Raw genomic sequence first — 15876 nt, 5'->3', positions numbered from 1 at the left:
CCAGGTCACCTCTCAGCCCTGGTCTGCAAATTTAAATGGCAAAATGCCAAATATTAAGTCTCTGTCTTGAAAACCTTTGAAATTATAGTCCCAGAAATTTTTGTGAATTTTTTTCACATTTTGCGAAAACTGTGTTTTCTACCAACTTTGGATGTCAATAACTAGACTTCTGTTAATGTCACAGCATTGAAACTATGCATCCTAGGCTAACTGTTTGTGTAGAGGTGGGAAATCGGTAGCAAACCCATAATTTGACTTGTCCGTCATCAATCAATCAATCAATCAATCAATTTTTTTATATAGCGCCAAATCACAACAAACAGTTGCCCCAAGGCGCTTTATATTGTAAGGCAAGGCCATACAATAATTATGTAAAACCCCAACGGTCAAAACGACCCCCTGTGAGCAAGCACTTGGCTACAGTGGGAAGGAAAAACTCCCTTTTAACAGGAAGAAACCTCCAGCAGAACCAGGCTCAGGGAGGGGCAGTCTTCTGCTGGGACTGGTTGGGGCTGAGGGAGAGAACCAAGAAAAAGACATGCTGTGGAGGGGAGCAGAGATCGATCACTAATGATTAAATGCAGAGTGGTGCATACAGAGCAAAAAGAGAAAGAAACAGTGCATCATGGGAACCCCCCAGCAGTCTACGTCTATAGCAGCATAACTAAGGGATGGTTCAGGGTCACCTGATCCAGCCCTAACTATAAGCTTTAGCAAAAAGGAAAGTTTTAAGCCTAATCTTAAAAGTAGAGAGGGTGTCTGTCTCCCTGATCTGAATTGGGAGCTGGTTCCACAGGAGAGGAGCCTGAAAGCTGAAGGCTCTGCCTCCCATTCTACTCTTACAAACCCTAGGAACTACAAGTAAGCCTGCAGTCTGAGAGCGAAGCGCTCTATTGGGGTGATATGGTACTACGAGGTCCCTAAGATAAGATGGGACCTGATTATTCAAAACCTTATAAGTAAGAAGAAGAATTTTAAATTCTATTCTAGAATTAACAGGAAGCCAATGAAGAGAGGCCAATATGGGTGAGATATGCTCTCTCCTTCTAGTCCCCGTCAGTACTCTAGCTGCAGCATTTTGAATTAACTGAAGGCTTTTTAGGGAACTTTTAGGACAACCTGATAATAATGAATTACAATAGTCCAGCCTAGAGGAAATAAATGCATGAATTAGTTTTTCAGCATCACTCTGAGACAAGACCTTTCTGATTTTAGAGATATTGCGTAAATGCAAAAAAGCAGTCCTACATATTTGTTTAATATGCGCTTTGAATTACATATCCTGATCAAAAATGACTCCAAGATTTCTCACAGTATTACTAGAGGTCAGGGTAATGCCATCCAGAGTAAGGATCTGGTTAGACACCATGTTTCTAAGATTTGTGGGGCCAAGTACAATAACTTCAGTTTTATCTGAGTTTAAAAGCAGGAAATTAGAGGTCATCCATGTCTTTATGTCTGTAAGACAATCCTGCAGTTTAGCTAATTGGTGTGTGTCCTCTGGCTTCATGGATAGATAAAGCTGGGTATCATCTGCGTAACAATGAAAATTTAAGCAATACCGTCTAATAATACTGCCTAAGGGAAGCATGTATAAAGTAAATAAAATTGGTCCTAGCACAGAACCTTGTGGAACTCCATAATTAACTTTAGTCTGTGAAGAAGATTCCCCATTTACATGAACAAATTGTAATCTATTAGACAAATATGATTCAAACCACCGCAGCGCAGTGCCTTTAATACCTATGGCATGCTCTAATCTCTGTAATAAAATTTTATGGTCAACAGTATCAAAAGCAGCACTGAGGTCTAACAGAACAAGCACAGAGATGAGTCCACTGTCCGAGGCCATAAGAAGATCATTTGTAACCTTCACTAATGCTGTTTCTGTACTATGATGAATTCTAAAACCTGACTGAAACTCTTCAAATAGACCATTCCTCTGCAGATGATCAGTTAGCTGTTTTACAACTACCCTTTCAAGAATTTTTGAGAGAAAAGGAAGGTTGGAGATTGGCCTATAATTAGCTAAGATAGCTGGGTCAAGTGATGGCTTTTTAAGTAATGGTTTAATTACTGCCACCTTAAAAGCCTGTGGTACATAGCCAACTAACAAAGATAGATTGATCATATTTAAGATCGAAGCATTAAATAATGGTAGGGCTTCCTTGAGCAGCCTGGTAGGAATGGGGTCTAATAAACATGTTGATGGTTTGGATGAAGTAACTAATGAGAACTCAGACAGAACAATCGGAGAGAAAGAGTCTACCGGCATCACTGAAAGCAGCCAAAGATAATGATACGTCTTTGGGATGGTTATGAGTAATTTTTTCTCTAATAGTTAAAATTTTGTTAGCAAAGAAAGTCATGAAGTCATTACTAGTTAAAGTTAATGGAATACTCAGCTCAATAGAGCTCTGACTCTTTGTCAGCCTGGCTACAGTGCTGAAAAGAAACCTGGGGTTGTTCTTATTTTCTTCAATTAGTGATGAGTAGAAAGATGTCCTAGCTTTACGGAGGGCTTTTTTATAGAGCAACAGACTCTTTTTCCAGGCTAAGTGAAGATCTTCTAAATTAGTGAGACGCCATTTCCTCTCCAACTTACGGGTTATCTGCTTTAAGCTACGAGTTTGAGAGTTATACCATGGAGTCAGACACTTCTGATTTAAAGCTCTCTTTTTCAGAGGAGCTACAGCATCCAAAGTTGTCTTCAATGAGGATGTAAAACTATTGACGAGATACTCTATCTCCCTTACAGAGTTTAGGTAGCTACTCTGCACTGTGTTGGTATATGGCATTAGAGAACATAAAGAAGGAATCATATCCTTAAACCTAGTTACAGCGCTTTCTGAAAGACTTCTAGTGTAATGAAACTTATTCCCCACTGCTGGGTAGTCCATCAGAGTAAATGTAAATGTTATTAAGAAATGATCAGACAGAAGGGAGTTTTCAGGGAATACTGTTAAGTCTTCTATTTCCATACCATAAGTCAGAACAAGATCTAAGATATGATTAAAGTGGTGGGTGGACTCATTTACTTTTTGAGCAAAGCCAATAGAGTCTAATAATAGATTAAATGCAGTGTTGAGGCTGTCATTCTCAGCATCTGTGTGGATGTTAAAATCGCCCACTATAATTATCTTATCTGAGCTAAGCACTAAGTCAGACAAAAGGTCTGAAAATTCACAGAGAAACTCACAGTAACGACCAGGTGGACAATAGATAATAACAAATAAAACTGGTTTTTGGGACTTCCAATTTGGATGGACAAGACTAAGAGACAAGCTTTCAAATGAATTAAAGCTCTTTCTGGGTTTTGGATTAATTAATAAGCTGGAATGGAAGATTGCTGCTAATATATTAGCAGCAATTAGTCATATTTATGATAGTGCCAAAATGAAGGAAATTAATGTGATATGGCAGTCTAATTTGTTTGACCATGACTTCTGATGTGATTGAGCATTGCTATTAGGTTATATCATATATAAATTTGGTTTAAGCCAAATTTATGGTTGCTAGAATTATTCTAATTTTGAAAAAGCCTTAAAATATGGGAATTTTTGACACCCCCGATGACAATGGAGGTAATTGCTAATCAAATTCATATTTTTACCTTGTATTCTTACAGATCTCAAGATGGTATGTTGCAAATATGGTGGTGTTTTTGAATTTCCTTCTACTTGCATGGCCACATTTGAGATTTTAAACTGATTAGTTCTAGCAGAGACAGAGGTCCATGTTGACAAGCTCAGAATTCCTGTTTGCTGGTGATTGTAGCCTTAGTGCTGGTAGTTTGTATGCAACATTCCATGGACTTGTTCTCCTCTGTCTGCAACAACTACAGATTGACAATCGGCACCAAAAAGGCTGAAGTAATGTACCAGTCCGTTCCATGGACACGACACTGTGAACCCACAGTGACTGTGAATGGCCACAAGTTCACAGCTGTGGACAAGTTCACATATCTTATTAGCATGTTCTCTCATTGTGTGCGTATCAGCACTGAGTCTGACGCTCGAATGTCCAAAGCTAGGTCTGCCTGTATTCATTTTTTTCATCTGTTTGGGAACACAAAGAAAGATCCATCTCCACCACATTGAAAATTTCCCAAGCCATTGTCTTTACCACCATGTTATATGAAAGTGAGACCTCTCTGTGCACCAGAGGCATGCAAAGAAACAGTTGTTTCCATCTTAAATGCCTTCACAAGCTACTCTGAGTGAAAAAGCAGGATAAGGTTCCAGATGCTATAATTCTGGAGCAGACAGGCATGGCCAGCATTTTCACTCTGCTCCAAAATGCACAACTTTGCTGGGCTGGTTGCCTAGTGAGACTGTCTGAGCTCCTTCCCAGGCATATCCTTTATTGACAGCTGAAAACTGGCGCATCTGTTTAACCCTCTGGAGTCCTCTGATGCATCGCTGTGTCAAAGTCATGTGACCGAATTACGCGACATAACGTTCAGTCTACGACAGTCTGAGTCTCCCTTTGAATGTGTGTTGAAAGTGCGGACTTAAAACTACATGCCAGTTTTTAAATTGTGTTGACAGGCCTAGTATAACCTGAACCATAATTAATAATATGCACAATGTTCTTTCCTGAATATTGTAGTCATTTTTGATGTGCGTATTTGCAGAAACGCACAGCAAACGGGACTGTCATTTCCTTGTTCAGCTCTGTCTTGCTGCAGGAGAGCCAGAGAAAAAAAACACGACTTCCCCTTTATCTTTGGTGAAAAATGCATGACCTAAACCACTCAAAATCACCAAACCATGTGGGTTGGTTGCTGACGACATTCTGGTCAAAATGCCAACAAAGGCAGACTAAGTGCCAACACTGCCTACAGGTGAATAACAGGAGGAGTAACCTGTGGGTGAGGCCTGTGCCCACTCTGTCTTGAATTGTTTTTCTGAGTGGCACAAATAATTTGTATGACATCTTATTGTTTTGTAGATAGTTGTACAAAAAACACCTGAAGCATTACAGTATGTCAGAATGCAAGAAAAACTATACAGCCACACAGGTGAGGTTATGCTGAAAAAATACACCAAACAAAGCAAAGTAAACAGCTTTAAATTATGAAGGTAAAACCAAAAGTAGTAAAATATGGCCAATTATACTCTGTCACTGGAATTACTTTGTATCAAATGAGGGTTTACTAAGGGCCCCTTCACACATAACATGAACGAAGCGGAAACTGGAAGAAAATCCGTGATCCAACACGAAATGGGGTACCACGAAACATTCCACCTGCTGTTGTGAGAGACGTACATTTGCACAGGCATCCATGACACACCGGTGATGGTTTCGTGCATGCTTATGCGCATCCATGAACACAGTGTGAGTTGCACCACATCATGCCACTGCTGTGGAGAAAACAAAAAATAAAAACCACACACTATAAAGAAACCATCTCATTTTATTGAATCCCGGACAGTACAAGTATGAATAGTCTTTTCCTCTGTAGATGACCCATGATCATAGACATACAGTCATGACATGACATGAATGAAGCAGTGCACTCTTATGTCCACATCTGCTGTCCTGGCGTGTCCAGTCGGCCCCGCGTGCATGTCCGGCCCGGCGTGCGTGTCCTGCGGGCGGCGCGCCGCGACACATGCATGTCACAGTGGACAGTTGTAAGGCCATATCTGTCAAAATACAGTACGTGTTCCCCAGCAGTGATGTCCAGAACCAGAGATCTCAGCAGCTGCTGCTGTCGGCAACAATGCCCCGTCAGTTCAGGGCACACACAAATGTGTCACTCTGTTTCTGTGTTATGTGTTCATTGTTTTTAGTTATTTGTTATGTAATTGGGTATGTAATATTGTAGTACTTATTAATATACCTGTCCTGGCTGTGGTCTCTCTGTTTGTAATGTGACACGTCATGTGCACTGAGCTGTCATTACCAGCTGAATCTCTGGTCAGCAATCAGCTGGGAGGTGGCCTCACTGTGCTGTGTCCGCTCTAAAGTGGCTGGCCAGTCCCCATCTATCAGCATTCCATGCTTCATGTTTTGGGGTGTTGCTAATATACGCTAACAGATTGGCTGTGGACCCCAGCACAGAGACCCACAATGAAAGGAAAGCAAGAACAGGTTTATTATAGCAAAAATGCAAATCAAAAATATCAGTTGAGGTGGCTCGGGCATCTTTTCCGGATGCCCCCTGGACGCCTCGCTGGAGAGGTGTTCCGGGCACGTCCCATCGGGAGGAGGCCCCTGGGAAGACCCAGGACATGCTGAAGGGACTACATCTCTTGGCTGGCTTGGGAACGCCTTGGGGTTCCCCCGGAGGAGCTGGGGGAGGTGTGTGTGGATCGGGAGGTCTGGGCGGCTTTGCTTGAGCTGCTGCCCCCGCGACCCGACTCTGGATAAAGCGCAAGAAAATTGATGGATGGATGGATTATAGCAACTGACAAAATGTGCTTTGTCACAAACAGGCACCAGATCAGGCACACGGGTGGTCAGTTGAATTTGCAACGGTCTTTCTGGGGGGAGAAAGAGTTATCTAGAAAACATTTCAGTTATAAGTTTTTTGGACCAAGCAATTAGTTCATAACTGTATGCAAAACAAAATCCAGCATAGGCATGTAACAAGAAGTCAAGGTACTGGACGTTATCGCTGTAACATGGATGATAGAAAGTAGGATCTACCTAATACCATCTGGTGACGAGAGAGCGCTTTAAACACAGTTAAATATGTGAGTAAAGAATCTGATCTCAAGTGCAGAAACACTTTCAACCAGCAGAGCAGAAACAGGAATTCCAGATACGGGAAACCAAAATTTAAAGTTCCAGATAATGTCTGCAGCGTGGAATAATTAGTGGAATAATTAGTCCGATCACAGGGAGAACAACAAAAAGCACAGAGAGAATGACAAATCAGACAGAGAATTATTACGATTAGTCTTAAATGGAACCCAAAATGCAGACAAGACAGCCACACAGTGGATTAAAGAAATCATGCCTTATTTACCGTCATCAGGTGAGTTGAGGCAGTATAAAGATGGGATGCTTTCCAAAATGTTAGGTGAAAGGAGACCAAACTGATATCTGGAAGAGAAGTTACCAGAGCAAGGAACAAGTCAAGTGGCATCGTAGGATGTAGGAATGTGAGGAAATAATCCGGCACCCAAACTGGAACAGTGAGCAACTTAAATAGTGCCACAGAAACAAGAGACAGGTGCTGTGATTGGAATGTGGAACAGCTGTGAGGAACACAAGCAACAACAACACACATCAGTGCCAGAAAACCAAAGCACAACTCAAAAATGGCAAAAGTATAAAACAAAGGTAAAGTGACCCAAAGCAAAAGCATTTAACAAACAGGACACCAGACAGGAACAAGGGGTGCAGCAGAGAGTAATGCATAACATGGGGAGAACAACACTGGGAGAATAATGTGGAGATTAAGCTAAATGTGGAAACTTGACCTATCACAATTGGAGCTAGACTATTTTGTGTTCAGTTTTTTTGGGGGGATGATGTTTGTCATGGTGTCCTGTTCAATAAGCTCCAGTCACCCTATGGTGGACAGAGCAAAAGGATTAGTTAAGTATTTGAATATTTTGTACATTGACAAATACATCAGTCTCCCGTGGAGTCTGCTGAAATAAATAAACAATTGATTTCCAAATATTGCACATCACTGTCTTGGCTTTACGGTGTTCAGTGACAGAACTGCTAAGTGTGGAAGACACCTAGGTGTCTCACATGAGCACTCTCATTTCACTCTCTCTCATCTCAGTTAGAGGCACACCTCAGCTCAGAACACCCCCTCCACTCTGCACTCTGCTGTTTTCTGGAACGACAAACTCTGCAGATATTATCGCGATTAATCTGTGGAGTCCAAATCTCTATTGTAGGCCAAATTTATACTGTGTGCTGGTTAAACCAGCTATATCATGCACCCCTAAGCTGAACAATATGGCCGAGTGGGTCTGCCTAGCATTTAAACATTTTGTTGATCTCAGATACTCCAAATTCTTTTGGTTAATCCAGGCCAGGACCAGCATGTGGGTCCCCTCCAACTAATGGTGCCACTCTTCCAGGGCCACTTTAACAGCCAGCAGCTCGCAGTCACCACTGTTATAATTTCGTTCTGCCATGGATAACGTCTTGGACAACAATGCGCATTGGCTGAGCTTACCATCAGTGGGGTTAATTTGAGGTAAGACTGCCCCTATCCCAATGTCTAAGGCATCTACCCTGACCACGAATTGCCGACCGGGATCCGGGAGGAACAGCACCGGAGCAGATGTGAAACGGTGCTTCAGTTAATGAATAGCTGCATCATATTCCGGAGATCAAAAAGACCTGTGGGGAGAGATTATGTTAGGGTGAGGCTAAGGTACTGAAATTTTGAATGAACATTCAATAAAGATTAGCAAACCTCAGGTACCTCTGCACCTTCTTGCGGGTGCGTGGCATGATCCACTCAGTCACAGATGCTACCTAGAGTGCCGTCAACTCAGAACATGACGCCATTTTGGTTCCAGCTGCGCTGAACCGCTGAATGAACCTTTTATGTTTTCAACATTTTTTAAATTCATTTAACCACATACAGCAACACATCCAGGTACATATGCTATCAAAATAAATATAAAAATAGTTAAGCTATCAAATTTACATAAATTTGTGATGACTTACTGAATTAATTTAAAACCTGATTTACGCAGCTGCTGCTCTTTAACTCCGTGTCATGCAAGGACGTCCGTGACTGTTTTAAAGTTTTCCATCTCTGGATTATGCTTTATTCTGGACTAATTTTACCCTCAACAAGCTTTTCTTTCTACAGTCATCACCTCCAAATCAGAGGTAAACTGTACAGCTTCATCTTTTTCCGACTTCGTGCTGTAAAGTTGCAGACTTTTATGATCCATTTTTAATCAGCGTGCGCACTGCAAAAACTGTTAAAATATGTTGGCAGACGAAGTATTGAAAGCATAAAAGTGTCAAATCGCAGCTATTTGCTATGTCTGATTTAACAGGTGCACGTTAGGCTGCGTCTCCGAGTCTGAGCACGGAGTCAAAAAATAAACGGTCGGACTTTTAATCAGGGAAAGAAATCCGGTCCTACATGCGAGGAGTTTAATGGAAATACATTGCGATCGGACGGGACATTTTATCTGATGTGAGCGAAAAATCCGTTGTACAAAATCCATTATATACGGTCTTTATTCCATGGAAAACAATACAAATCTTTGGGACTTTTTTTGTCCAGTTACTGCAGATATCTGGTTTATAGGATGATGGTTTAGGTGAGTTTTACTGTACATAGGACTGAACAATAATTTTACCTCTCAAAGCTTTGACAATGAAGTTGGCTTCCATCCCATATGCTGACTTTATTTATTTATTCGTTCGGTCATGAACTTGGACCCAAAAAGACTGGGCACAAATGCAGGACTCACACAGAGGCGTGGAATAAGTAAAAGGTTTTCCTTGGTAAACTGGTGGAAGTCGGTACACAAAAAGCCAGACAGAAATCAGTGGCGGTATCCAAATCATGAGCCAAACAAGGTCGTAAAACAGGCAAGAGATTCAGAAAGCACAGTGTGGCAACAATAAAACACAAGGACTGTGAGAAGGCTGGTAATGACGACACAAGGTACAACAAACTAGCGAGGACAGGAGGGAAAGCAAAAGGCTTAAATAACACAGGTGATGAGGTGGAAACTAGGAACAGGTGTGATGTTACATTCAGGAAAAAGGCATGGCAAACAGAAGGAAAATGAACCCAAACCCCAGACACAAGACAAGAGCACCCAGTAATGAGAACACAAAGCAAAACAAAACCTGAACACAAAGCAACAACAGCACAAAGCAACAACAACAAAAAACCCAAACAAGAACATACAGCAATACAAATTCCAAACATGTACATAGTCCCACTTGACAAGAAAATAATCACACATCTTTGATGCTATAAAAATATAATAATAATTTGGCAGCTTTTGAGTTAAATACAGCAGACTGATGTTCTTTATTTTTAATTTTCACATGGACCACAAACTCTCAGGTCCACTCAGGTGTTGCTTTCAGGATCCTGTAATTCTGGGCTCAGGATAAGAAATGAGTGTTTAAGGGGCCCCCTTCTGTACACTGCATTCAACGAAGGCTTCAAGCTGGTGCTGCTGAAGAGCAGGAAGCACCTGGAAATCTCACCTGCTCTTCCAGAATCCATGAATATGAAGCAGGCCTGCGAAAGGCTTTGCAGCATCAGTCAATGTTACGGGAATGTGATTCCTCCCCCAGAGGAAAACGGCTAGTATCCAACAATGCTCCTCTTTTGTTCTTCCTCCTCCTCCGTGTCCTCTGATAACGCCACCTCATTACCCACAATGCTCAGCCACAGCACAGTTGATTGTTAGGAAAACATCCCGTTACCACAACAACATCAGCAGCATTCCATCGACAAACAACAGTGAAAGAATCAACATTTTTCTCCTTTTTAATTGGAAACAATTGCACAAAATTTTAAAGCTGGATTTAATTGATATCTTTGTCAGAAAGTGACCAGATGGCTGTTGAAGGTGTGTCATCCAGCTTTTAAACTAGTCTATTTGATACATTTGTCCATTTGGGAACAACGTCTAGTCTCCTGTTGTTTGAACTTCACCTGGTTCAGTGAGTGTGTGCATGCACCTGAGAAACAGAACACTGCACACACTCAAACGTGAACTCTCGGCCGTGGATGTGCAGAGTGTGTTTGCTGCAGCCCTCTAATGTGTTCTGTTCTAATTTGTAGCAGGTGTGCACAGGCCACTGTGAACTACTTCTGGCTAATGTGAAACTGCATCTTCTTATTACATGTTCTGTATCAATCATACTGATTGGTATCAAGCTAAAGCAAAGAGCATGATGGGATATTTGTCTGTAAACGCCCTGTGGAATACTCCTTGTGTGTCTTTTGTGTGCAGGGGCAGTGTGTTCTCACAGTGCAGCTTGGCGATGAAGAGCTGGCCGCAGACAAGGAGCCACTGGATTACTTCCTGCTGTTTGCTGGCAGCACACAGTGTCACCTGACCAGCACCCTGAGGAGTGGACACGACACCTTACAGGCTTTATGTCCTGGTAAATGTCCTCTGGTGCTTCCAGTGGTTAGGCAGCTCCACCAACTGATCTCTGAAAAACTAATCCACAGATCATGATGAAACCTGCCAGTCATACAGATTTCACAACAATGATCACGTCTGTGTGAGGATGTGGATCAGTGGCCGTAAAGTAATTTTGCACGGGCTGGTGGAAATTTAAGTAATATCTCACCATACAATTACAGGATTTTCTGGATTTGGCTGATTTGTGCACTGTAAAGATGGTTTGGAAGGCAATGGTGTTATTCTGCTTTCGCAGCACTAAAAAAAGTTTCAGTGTGAAAGATGGCAAAGTAATTTCCTGTATGAATAATCATCTCACAGCCGTGTCCTTGTTTCATAAGCAGTGCTGAGAGAGAGAGAGAGAGCCTTGCTTTTATTTTTCTGAGGCCCATCTCGTTTGGGTTTCTTCTCTGAACAAAGCCTTATTGTTCGTGCACATTTGTTCAGTGGTGCTATTGTTGAGAGGACACTCGTGAAGAGCATAGCAACATTCTAAAAACCTGTTCTGTCCAAATAATTGTGCACCTGAGCATTGATCTGTGTATTACATATACAGTTATATTTTTTATGACAGGTACAGTGGGGTAAAAAAGTATTTACTCAGATTGTGCAAGTTCTCCTCCTTAGAAAGATGAGAGAGGTCTGTAATTTTCAGCAAAGGTACACTTCAATTATGAGAGACAAAATGAGAAAAAAAAAAATCCAGAAAATCACATTGTAGGATTTTTGAAGAATTTAATTATAAACCATGGTGGAAAATAAGTATTTGGTCACCCACAAACAAGCAAGATTTTTTTTAAGGAGCTCTTCTGTCCTCCACCTGTTACCTGTATTAATGGCATCTGTTAGAACTCGTTATCTGTATAAAAAAACACCTATCCACAGCCTCAAACAGTCAGACTCCAAACTCAACCATGGCCAAGACCAAAGAGCTGTTGAAGGACACCAGGAAGAAAACTGTAGACCTAATACCTAATATTATAATACGATTTACAAGCAGAAAATACAAAAATGAATTATTAAGACAGGCAAAGAATCTGAAAGGAACAAATGTCTATATAAATGAGCATCTAATGGAAAAAAATGCAGATATTGTTAGGGAAGCAAGACTATTAAAAAAAAACAAACACATTGTTGCTACATGGGTCTGGAACTGTAGGGTTTGGATTAGAGTGAAAGAAGGAACAAAGGGTATACAAATCAGAGACATGGAGGACCTTACAAAGTACAGACCTGAGTAGACAAATAAATATGACGTCAGTTGGTAGTATGACCAACAAAAAATCAGATCAAATATGGAAACAGATGATAAAATATATGACATAGACACCAATATTGATGAAAGTATATTTGACGTGACTACAATTGGTTGTGAGTATTATATGGAAAAACAGTTAAATAGTGAAAAAATTACTGAAGATACCCTGTCACTCATACATATAAACATCCAAAGCTTGTACTGTAAAATGTCAAAAATAAAACATTATTTAAACCAGTTTAAAAATAGATTCAGCATTGTTGCAATCACAGAATCTTGGCTTAAAAATGACCTCATGGCTGATGTTCAAATGGAGGGATATGAGCTATATTTTGTAAATAGAAGAGATAAAAAAGGCGGAGGTATTGCTTTGTACATAAAAACAGATCTCACATGTAAAATTGTAGAAGAAATGACAATTATAGATGATGTCATAGAAATTGTAACAGTGGAAATTGTACATGAAACATCTAAAAATATTCTAATCAGTTGTGTATACAGAGCACCAGACTCTTGTGTTGTGAATTTTACAGATAAAATAATAGAATTATTCCATCAAATCAAAAACAAAACACTCTTTATGTGCAGAGACTTTAATGTTAATGTGGAAAGCTCCAGTTGCCAAAGAGTAAGTGATTTTGTGAATTCAATGAATAGCTTGGGCTTATTCCCTTTGATAACAAAACCAACCAGAATTACATCGCAAAGTGCAACTGTAATTGACAATATATTCACAAATAGAATAGATGAAATTATTAAGAATGGGATATTGATGACATATCTTAGTGATCATTTACCAGTTTTTTCAATATTTAAATATAAAAATAGGTACAAAAAAAACTGTTATAAACTTTAAAAGAGATAAGTCATTAAAAGCCTAAGAGGCATTAATTATGACCTTAAAAATCAAAATTGGGAAGACGTTTATGTCTGTGACGTTAATGTAGCATATAATTCATTTATGAAAATACTGATGAAATCATATAATAAAAATTGTAAATTAATAAAAACTAGTAAGAAAAGAGTAAATAAACCATGGCTGACTAAGGGAATAAAAAACGCTTGTGTAAAGAAAAACTATTTATATAGGTACTTTTTAAAAATGCAAACAAAGGAAACAGAACATAGATACAAAAAATATAAAAATAAACTATTGACAATAATTAGGAAACAAAAAAAAAAAGATTATTATAGTGAACAATTGAATAAGAGTAAAGATAATATGAGGGCAACATGGGGAATTATAAAAAGTGTGATGGAGTGAAATCAACTTTTCCAAAATACCTTGTCAAGGAAAATAAAGAGTTATATGACATAAAAGAAGTTGTAAATGAGTTTAATGATTATTTTTCAAAGGTGGGATCAAGTCTGGTGGGAAATAAACCAATAGTGGAAGATAAATTAAATACAGTTGTAAATACGGTCAATAGTATTTTCCTTGACGATGTGGAAAAAGATGAAATAAGGAATATTGTAAAAAACTGTGTAAGCAAAAGATCAACTGACTATGAAGATTTAGACATGATAACAGTAAAAAGTATAATAGAAACTGTTATTGAACCATTCACTTACATTTGTAATCTGTCTCTGTCAACAGGAATTTTTCCAGACGAAATGAAAATTGCCAAGGTAGTCCCATTATATAAAAATGGAGACAAACATAACATTTCAAATTACAGACCAGTGTCATTGCTTCCACAGTTTTCTAAAATTATGGAAAACTTTTTTGTGACAAGGTTGGATAAATTCATTGAGAAACATCATATTTTAAATAATGCTCAGTATGGATTCAGAACAAAACATTCAATAGCTATGGCAGTTATGGAATTAACAGAGAAAATATCAACAGCAATAGATAATAAGGATTATTTTAAGTGTTTTTATTGACCTGAAAAAAGCTTTTGATGTTTGATGATCATTCAAGATTGCTTCACAAGTTACAACAATATGGAATAAGAGGGATTGCACATCAGTGGGTAAAAAGCTACTTAGAAAATAGAAAACAGTTTGTTCATATAAATAATACTAAATCAGAATTGTGTAATATTATTTGTGGAGTACCACAGGGGTCGGTACTTGGACCCAAACTGTTTATTTTGTATATCAATGATTTTGTGAATGTATCTAATGTACTTGGTAGCATTTTATTTGCTGACGATACAACATTATTTTACTCTGGATCAGATATACAGGAAGTAGCACAAGTGATAAATACAGAGTTGGAAAAAGTTAAATATTGGTTTGATATAAACAGATTGTCACTTAATCTTAATAAAACAAATTTCATATTGTTTAATGACAGAGTAAAAAAAAGTGATGTGTCATTAAAAATAGATGGAATGGACATTCAAAGGGTAAAAGAAACTAAATTTTTAGGAGTTATGATTAATGAAGATTTTACATGGGAGTCACACATAAATTACATAAAAGGAAAGATAGCGAAAGCCATTGCTGTTTTGCATAAAGTTAAATATTCAGTAAATAGTTATGGATTATTAACATTGTACAATTCATTGATTGTTCCATATTTGACTTATTGTGTAGAAATCTGGGGATCAACATGTACAACTTATACACAACCTTTATTTATTTTGCAGAAAAGAGCTTTAAAAGTGATTAGCAAGTCGTTTTAGAGATCCATCTAGTCCATTGTTCATTAAGTATAGGGTACTTAAATTTCATGATTTAGTTGATTTGAAATTATTACAAACAATGTACCAAGCGAATAACAATACCTTACCAATAAACATTCAAAATATGTTTCAAAGAGTTAGTAGTTAGAATTTGAAGGGCATAGACGTCTTTAAAAAATCAAGATTCAGAACCAAGATAAAGGAACGGAGTATTGCAGTGAATTGTGTAAAATTATGGAACAACCTCAACAAAGAAATCAAAGAATCATTGTTGCTTAAATTACTTAAAAAATGTATTAAACTTGATGTATTTCATAAGTATAAAACTATGAAATAAGTCACTGGGCTGTGACAAAGCCAAAAATGTAATCTGTTAATAGTGTTTAGAATGTTTGAAGTTTAAAATGTAATCTGTTAGGGATGTAGTCTTTTTAATAATGGTTAAAATTATGAAATAAATCAGTGGCATGTGACAAAGTCATAGAAATGTAATCTGTTAAATTATGTCGATTAATGATGCTTGATATTGCATGGTTGTATTGTAAAAAAGGGGCAGAATATATAAGACTTGTTCTTCCAATCTGCTCCTTTTCATTCAATGGTTTGTAATGTTTTGTTATTTCTGCTTTTTCTGTTTTTTCTTTTAAATTAATGAAATAAATATTAAAAAAAAGTCCGTGTTGCGCAGCGACAGCCCCAAAACATCACTGCTCTAGAGGAGATCTGCATGGAGGAATGGGTCAAAATACCAGCTACATTGTGTGCAAACCTGGTGAAGACTTACATGAAACGCTTGACCTCTGTCATTGCCAACAAAGATTATGTTACAAAGTATTGAGTTGAGTATAGAGTTGAACTTTTATTATTGACCAAATACTTATTT

General features: G+C 38.6%; 1 protein-coding gene across 1 annotated transcript in view; it reads left to right on the top strand.

Moving 5' to 3' along the window:
• Window positions 1-15876, top strand: part of LOC117523087 (A-kinase anchor protein 13-like) — a 425195-nt gene that overhangs the window by 143086 nt on the left and 266233 nt on the right. The window contains exon 3 of the mRNA XM_034184506.1: window positions 10926-11079. Within this exon, the coding sequence (XP_034040397.1) occupies window positions 10926-11079 (154 nt within the window). The remainder of the gene's footprint in view (window positions 1-10925; window positions 11080-15876) is intronic.

The sequence above is a fragment of the Thalassophryne amazonica genome, chromosome 2, assembly GCF_902500255.1.
Source record: "Thalassophryne amazonica chromosome 2, fThaAma1.1, whole genome shotgun sequence".
Classification (NCBI taxonomy): Eukaryota; Metazoa; Chordata; class Actinopteri; order Batrachoidiformes; family Batrachoididae; genus Thalassophryne; species Thalassophryne amazonica.
Note: the sequence above shows the minus strand (reverse complement) of the source record. Positions and strands in the feature narration are given on the sequence as shown.